An 8,284-nucleotide genomic window follows, 5' to 3' on the forward strand; every position below is an offset into this window, starting at 1 on the left:
GAGTTAAACATCTCTTTGAGACGCCCTTTTAAATCAAAAGGCAAATGACATGAATCCAACATTAGGTTCCACGGTTGACGTTAATCTTCTCTTAAAACAAGTAAATGTTTGTTTCTGGTATAAACTATGACATTGTTGCCGTGTGTTGTTAAGAGTGTTGAAACAAGAACTCCCTCTGGAAAACTTGTCCTTATTTGGCCCTTCTTTGTGCCTCTGACTTCCTTTCTTCCCCTCTCTCTCCATGGACACCTGTTTTCCGGCTGCCCCTCAGGCTATGGTAAGTTTTACTTCCATAGGAGCAACTTTCAAAAGCACGGGAGAACAGAGATGTGGTTTTACAGAGAGTACACACACGCCCACACACACACGCCCACACATACACACTAACACAGAGATCTTACGGGTGAAAAAGTGAAGCTTCCTTCTTCTAGACTCGCCAGTTAAACAAACCTAACATCTCCTATTCTATTCCCGTACTGCTTCAAGCTCGGTATAAATATAGAAAAGAAAACCAATTACGAAAGGAATTCACCACACCTTGTCACCGGAGAACGAAGGTGTAGTTTAGTGTTCAGCTTTTTTCCTCTGTACACACAAAGCTGCTTTTGTGTGAGCGAGTTTGTGTGTGCGCCTAAAACAATTCAAAATGGGTTTAGAAACACTCCAAGCTGCATGGTTTGCATAGGGAGAAGCAGGCACTCTTGTCATGGGAGGGAATGGAAGAAGACATGGAGGAGAGGAGGTTTTGGTGGCGACGAGGCCGGGATCTGCTGTGAGGCTCAAGGGGGACAGGCTGACCCTACTCTAAGAGGGTTTTTTCTATTTTGCTCGAATAATTCGCAACACAATCCTAGACAAAAGCGCTGTCTACCAACAACCAACTCAATTAGCTGTCCACTGACTAACCCTTCTGCTAAACTAACGGTGCTAAAGAAAGAGGTGCCTTTGAACGTTTGCTGATACGACAGCTGGGTGGAGAGGCGAAGTGTCACCAAAAAAGTCCTGAGATGGCTCCTGACGCTGGTCTGACCCAGCCAGTACCAGTCCAACCCTGAGATACAACCTCCAGTTGTTATTCCGATATTCAGATAGCTACACACACACACAGACACACACACATATTCCTGCCTTTGTAGTTAGATGAAAATGCACTTCATACTTCAAAGAGGTATTCTTTTCAGCTGGCAGTTTTTTTGTAGTGGCAAGTGTGTTGTTTACTTGAGTAGACTTCAGTTAAAAATCTATGAATGTGATGAATTATGCACTGATGGATGATAACATTATCTCTCCTCTCTCTCTCTCTCTCTCTCTCTCTCTCTCTCTCTCTCTCTCTCTCTCTCTCTCTCTCTCTCTCTCTCTCTCTCTCTGTCTCTGTCTCTGTCTCTGTCTCTCTCTCTCTCTCTCTCTCTCTCTCTCTCTCTCTCTCTCTCTCTCTCTCTCTCTCTCTCTCTCTCTCTCTCTCTCTCTCAGTCAATCCTGCAGTCCAGGAAGGCAGGAATCTCTCATGCTCTGGCCGCTCGGTCCTCTCTCAAAGATGAGGAACTGGTGAGTGATGTCATATCATTACACATTGAAAGGTCATTTATAATTATCATTATTATCATAATGCCTAATGTTGGGCTACTTTACCGCACCATTACTTTGTTTAGCTGTCCACCTGGCGGTCCTATTTCAAAAGGCGTATCTCTCTCCTGTGAAGAGGCACTCTCCCTTAAAGAGGCCTCATTCCAGTTTGAAGAGAAGGCTCCAACCCTCCCTCTTTCTCCCTCTCTCTCTCTCTCTCTCTCTGTCTCTCTCTCTCTCTCTCTCTCTCTCTCTCTCTCTCTCTCTCTCTCTCTCTCTCTCTCTCTCTCTCTCTCTCTCTCTCTCTCTCTCTCTCTCTCTCTCTCTCTCTTCTCTCTCTCTCTCTCTCTCTCTCTCTCTCTCTCTCTCTCTCTCTCTGTCCTCCGTCCCTCCGTCCCTCCAGTGAGTCAGCTCTTAAGTAATGCTTTTGTGCCCACCAAAACAAACAAGCAAACAAACAGTGCCTTTCGTGAGTTTTCCCCGACCCACGTTCCCCGCCACCCACAGCGCCGTGCTCACCTCGACTCATCCCCACCTCTGGCAGCGCCGCCCACGTACTCAGCTAGGAGTGCGTGGGCCGGGTACCTGACTAAACATCCGTCACCTCTCTCTTCTTCACCGTGCCTCCCTTCCCATCCCCCCCCCCTCTCTCTCGCTCTCATTTACCTTTCTCTCATTCTTCCGCTCGTGCTTCGGCTCGCCTAACCGTTCCTCTTCTCCTCCGCACCTGTCCTGCTCACCATGGCTCCTGTCTTCCTCCGTCCTCCCTCCATCTCCCCCCACTCTCTTGACTCTCCATCTCCCCCCCCCCCTCCCCCTCCCTTTCCACCGCGCCCCGCAGAAGAACCACGTGTACAGGAAGACCTGCAGGCTCTCATTTACCCCATCTCCTGCACCACGCCCCACGCCTTCGAGGTGTGGACGGCCACCACGCCCACCTACTGCTACGAGTGCGAGGGCCTGCTGTGGGCATCGCCCGCCAGGGCATGCGCTGCACCGAGTGCGGCGTCAAGGTGCACGAGAAGTGCCAGGAGCTGCTCAACGCCGACTGCCTGCAGCGTGAGTTACCCCACCGGGGAGGGAGGGGAGAGGGGGAGGAAGGGATGGATGGAGGTGCCCTACTGGGGGAGGGAGAGGAGGGGAGAGGGGAGGAAGGGATGATGGAGGTGCCCTACGGGGGGGGGGGGGAGGGGAGAGGGTGGGTAAGGTATGAAGAAGGAAGGGGGAGAGGGGAATGGAGGGAGGGAGGAGGGCGGAGTTCAGAGGAATGAAGGAAGGGGAGGAGTGGAGATGGAGAAAAACATCGAAGGGCCGTGCGGTTGGTCGAGAAGGAAGAAGAAAATGGAGGTGCGCGTGGGCGATCCGTGAAGTCCGACCGTATTCTTTAGTTCCTTAAAAGCACACCGTCCCCCTCGACCTCGTGCCATTCTCCCTCACCTCACCTCCCCCATCCCTCCGTCCCTCACGAACCTCCTCTCTCCCCCCCCCCCAAACCAGGAGCCGCGGAGAAGAGCTCCAAGACGGGGGCGGAGGACCGCACGCAGCACATCATCACCGCCATGAAGGACCGCATGAAGATCCGCGAGCGCAACAAGCCCGAGATCTTCGAGGCCATCGCGCCGTGTTCCTCGTCACCAAGTTGGCGCACCGCCCAGCAGATGAAGACCATCAAGCAGAGCGTCCTGGACGGCACCGCCAACTGGTCCGCCAAGATCGCCATCAACGGTACGTGACGACAGCCGCGGCAACAGTAACATGACAACCAGCGTGTGCCTCTCCATGAACGTGTGTTTATGGAGACAGCTAAAGCAGATCCCTAGACGGCACGTATATCCATGCTCTGGTCATGAAGCTATCAACAAGCTTGCTTAGATTGATTCGAAGAATCCATGCACAGACATAAAAACCCACACATAATCACCGCATAACTAGCTCCTACATAAAGGCGTAAGATTCAAACGCTGGTCTTATGATTGAAGACCATATAGATGATCATTTTACGGTAAAAGCCTTTTTCCCAGTTGTGGGTAGAAGAAGGGGAAGCTTGTTCCTTGTTTGTGAGCAGGCGCCACAATTGCCAGACTGTGTGACCCAGCATCCGTATATCACTCAGACTCAGCCCAGACTGTGTGACCCAGCAAACACTGCCCCCCCCCACCCCCCCCCTCAGAAGCGGGTCACACGTCCCCACGGGCGGCTGCGGCGGTTGCCGCGGAACCGAGCGCCGTCACACCAGCGTGGCAGCGTTTCCATGGAAGCCCTCGCGCCTCGCGAGAGATGATTGCTGTTTTTTGGGTGTTGTCTTTTCGTTTCGTTTTTCTTTTCCAGAGCATTTCTTAGAAAGGCTGGATCTTGCTCTCCCGTAAAAGTGCTAAGGGGTCTCATTTCCACACCAAGGCAATACCCAGGTTTTCACATAGGAGTCTCAGGTGTGAAAGCTTAAATGGGCAATTTGTAAGTAGGTTTTTGTAAGCGCCGTGTGTTATGTGATTAGGTGATGATGTGTGGTGTGATGGTGAAAGCATCCTTTTCAAAGAACTCCTGGATGCTGTGCTTGAAACTGAGCCGGGAGCAAAACGGCTAGGCAAACAAACGCACCGTATTGTCTTGGTGGTTCATAAAATGAGCGCTGGTGCTTTCGTCTCTTTGAGCAAATATTTTTGTCACCTGTAGAACAATCTCTTTCTCTTGCGCCTCCTTCCCTCCTTCCCTGTCTTGGGTCTTCGTTTCCCGCACCTCTTGGTTTGCCAGGTGCAAAGGCCACTGAGGGAACAATTAAAACTCTCTCTGTTCCTTTCTTACTCTGAGGGCCGATTGACCACATCCTGACAATCGGCTGAGTCACAACCAGTTGCTCTTCATTATAATGCAGTGCTGAGTCACAACTAGTTGCTCTTTTTATTGATGGACATTTGGCGACTTGGAATATATACTGTACATGCAGTGTAGAATAATGGTGCAGTTTATTTTCAGCAGCTGCCAGGCCTGTCTCTGTGACTCATAGGTCTGACTTGTATTTACATAACTGTGTGTATGTGGAGGTGGGGTGTATACAGTTGTGTGTGTGTGTGTCCGTGTCCAAGTGAGGGGTTTTAATTTTTTTTGTGGTCAGTGTCCGGGTTTTTCCCCATAAAATGCAGTGTGCTGTGCCATAGCGTTACGACTCATGCCTGTTTGTATGTGTGTGTGTGTCTGCGTCTTTCTCAGTGGTCAGCGCTCAGGTCTCCAGGCCAAAGACAAGACGGGCTCCAGTGACCCTACGTGACCGTCCAGGTCGGGAAGAACAAGAAGAGGACCAAGACGATTTACGGGAACCTCAACCCCGTGTGGGAGAGAAGTTCAGCTTGTGAGACCCTCCCTACGGCGAAACCACTTCCTCTCTGCTCTCCCGCTGGGTCTTTGAGCTCTTCCCCGTGGCCCGACTCTCTCTTTCCCCTCTCTCTCTCTCTCTCTTCTCTCTCTCTCTCTCTCTCTCTCTCTCTCTCTCTCTATCTTTCCTCTTTTCAGAGGATAAGCGCACATGACCTCACATCCCCACTGTGTCCTCAACGTTGATGCACGGAGGTGTTGGTAGTTACGAATGTGTCACAAGAGAAGGAGGTGAAATGAATGCCCTCTCTCTCTCCCCCCCTCCCCCCCCCCCCCCCTCCCCCGTTCCAGCGAGTGTCACAACTCCTCGGACAGGATCAAGCTGCGCGTGTGGACGAGGACGACGACATCAAGTCCCGCGTCAAGCAGCGGCTGAAGAGGGAGTCGGACGACTTCCTGGGCCAGAGCGTCATCGAGGTGCGCACGCTCAGCGGAGAGATGGACGTCTGGTACAACCTGGGTCAGTACCTGCCGTTCTTGCCGCGCGTGCCTGCGTACCGGTCGATGGGGGAACGTTGGGATTGCGTATGTCTGTGTGGGAGTCTGTTGGCTGAGCGGTGAGGGAATCGGGCTAGTAATCCAAAGGTTGCCAGTTCGATTCCCGGTCATGCCAACTGACGTTGTGTCCTTGGGCAAGGCACTTCCCCCTACTTGCCTTGGGGGAATGTCCCTGTACTTACTGTAAGTCGCTCTGGATAAGAGTTTCTGCTAAATGACAAAATGTAAATGTAATGTAAATGTGTGTGTGGCCTTCGAAATGTCGCGAGTGCTCGACCTGTCACAGTCGTCGCATTGCCATCCCCTCACAGCTCCTCTCAGCTCTTGGTGGAGCTCAGTGAATCAAAAGGAACCTATTACCCCGGCAAGACATCAAAGGAGCTTTTAAACAGCCATTAGCGTACAAAAAAGAGAACTGAATTAGGTTACGACAGAATCCTACCCTTCCCCGAACGGCGTAAAGGGCTGCTGCCCAAACAGAACGACAAGATCCATTCAAACCATTAGCGTTCCTTCCACTCCAAGGCTGCCATCATCTAAATTAGCCTTGTCATTAGTGTCCTGGTTTCTCATGCACTGTTTTGGTCTGTGTCTGAGATTATTTTAAGCCTAGTGAGTAGTCTGTGTTTGCTGAAGGTAAGTTTGAAATGAAAACCTACAGGAGGGTAGCTCTCCAGGAGCAGGGTTGGAGTGTAACCCTACGGAAGGGTAGCTCTCCAGGAACAGGGTTGGAGTGTAACCCTACAGGAGGGTAGCTCTCCAGGAACAGGGTTGGAGTGTAACCCTACAGGAGGGTAGCTCTCCAGGAACAGGGTTGGAGTGTAACCCTACAGGAGGGTAGCTCTCCAGGAACAGGGTTGGAGTGTAACCCTACAGGAGGGTAGCTCTCCAGGAACAGGTTGAGCTGGGTACAATGTTGCAAGAATGGTGATTGTCTCTCACTTGGCCTTTTTCTTTACCTCGAGTCATTAATATTCTCCAAACCTCAACAAGAACACACTCTTTATTGGCCTTTGCGGTTGTTTTGCATATCGATAACAGACCTGTGAAGAGCAAATGGCAATGTTTCTGCTGATGAATATTCACCAGCAGCTTCGCTGGCTGAAGGTGAAAAGGTGTTCTCTAAACACAAATAAGCTAACATCCTAACATGCACCAAGCAACAAACGTGGTTTAAATATTCCTGTCAACAAGCACTATTACTTATCCAATATGGATATGACCTATCCATCATCTATACAGCTATGTTAACGATAATTCCTGGTGGGCACTCAGGCCCAAACAACTTTTAATGGTTAATTAATAACTATTTTTCTTGAATTCAAGGTGAATAAATAAATACTGTGAATATGGCATTCTACAATGAAGCTTTTTTAGTAATATTATGAAACAATGAAAACATCTGTAGAATGATTCCCCTTCCATATCAAAAAAACATATTTTTGAGCCCCAGTGAATTGATGCTTTCAATAATTGGCTGACTGGTGCTCCTGTTCTCTCAACGGTCTCTGAAGTAATGTTTGGCTTTTGCTGGATTGCGCGTGTTGAGACTGTTATTCATATTTGATGCCGTCAGATGGAAAACCCTATATATTCAAGTCACCTCCTAATTTGTGATTTCATGCTCACAAACATCTTGGAGATGCACGTTTTCATCAGTCAGCGAAGCACTTTGTCTCAATCTGCTCTGGTTATTTGAATGTGAGATCTCAGTGACATGTGGTCACGTGAAAAGTAAAAAAAACTAAAACAATTTGACTTCACAATTGCAGCATGTACAGCAACTGTCTCTCTGATCTGCCTGTTTACCCCCTCTGCCCGTGTCTCTGATCTGCCTCTTTATCCAATCTGCCTGTCTCTCTGATCTGCCTGTTTATCCAACCTGCCTGTCTCTCTGATCTGCCTGTTTATCCAATCAGCCTGTCTCTCTGATCTGCCTGTCTCTCTGATCTGCCTGTCTCTCTGATCTGCCTGTCTCTGCTCTGCCTGTCTCTCTGATCTGCTTGTCTCTCTGATCTGCCTGTCTCTCTGATCTGCCTGTCTCTCTGATCTGCCTGTCTCTCTGATCTGCCTGTCTCTCTGATCTGCCTGTCTCTCTGATCTGGCTGTGTGTCTGATCTGCCTGTCTCTCTGATCTGGCTGTGTGTCCGTGTCGTCCACAGAGAAGAGAACAGACAGGTCGGCTGTATCGGGGGCCATCCGGTTGCAGATCAGCGTGGAAATTGAAGGAGAGGAGAAAGTGGCACCCTACCATGTCCAGTACACTTGCCTCCATGAGGTGACTCCCTCACACACACACACACAAATACCACTCCCTCACACACACACACAAATACCACAGACACTTTCACACACACACCTGTTCTGTAGCTTTTTCTGACGACAGAGAACACAAGGTGCTGAAACCTCCTTCCCCTTCTTAGCAGTAGGAGTAGACACTTAACCGTCCCCCGGGGGAAACTGATTTGCAGCACGGCTCTAGGGCACAACCGCACAGAGTCACCAACCGACACACTCACACATGTACCCACAGACGAGCCTCGCACCAGGGTTCCGAATGACAGAGGACTCCTGGGGTGTCCCATCAACTGTAATCATGAAACATTCTGAAAATGAAAACAATTCTTATCCTTACCACTTTTTAATCTAGGAAATCTTACATTTGAACATTTCGAACAATAACTTGGCGGATAATTACGAAATGAAATTATATGAAGCCCACTGACGTGTTACATTAACAGCGGCAATGGTGTGGGATCCTTCAACTAAAACTCAAAGTAATCTAAGTAATCATAACGGGGGGTCCCTCTTAACTTATGGAAGGTCTCGGACCCGCCCCCCCCCTCATTTCGAA

The 8,284-nt window shown here is 49.8% G+C and overlaps 1 protein-coding gene across 1 annotated transcript in view; it reads left to right on the plus strand.

The window, feature by feature from the left end:
* The window catches only part of LOC136933077 (protein unc-13 homolog B-like), an 87,687-nt gene that overhangs the window by 56,921 nt on the left and 22,482 nt on the right, over nucleotides 1-8,284 (plus strand). The window contains 13 exon segments of the mRNA XM_067228456.1: nucleotides 272-277; nucleotides 1,471-1,545; nucleotides 2,405-2,426; nucleotides 2,429-2,530; nucleotides 2,533-2,622; nucleotides 3,061-3,288; nucleotides 4,620-4,627; nucleotides 4,778-4,814; nucleotides 4,817-4,891; nucleotides 4,894-4,909; nucleotides 5,224-5,264; nucleotides 5,267-5,392; nucleotides 7,593-7,708. Of these exon segments, the coding sequence (XP_067084557.1) occupies nucleotides 272-277; nucleotides 1,471-1,545; nucleotides 2,405-2,426; nucleotides 2,429-2,530; nucleotides 2,533-2,622; nucleotides 3,061-3,288; nucleotides 4,620-4,627; nucleotides 4,778-4,814; nucleotides 4,817-4,891; nucleotides 4,894-4,909; nucleotides 5,224-5,264; nucleotides 5,267-5,392; nucleotides 7,593-7,708 (942 nt within the window).

Source organism: Osmerus mordax, chromosome 24, assembly GCF_038355195.1.
Source record: "Osmerus mordax isolate fOsmMor3 chromosome 24, fOsmMor3.pri, whole genome shotgun sequence".
NCBI lineage: Eukaryota > Metazoa > Chordata > Actinopteri > Osmeriformes > Osmeridae > Osmerus > Osmerus mordax.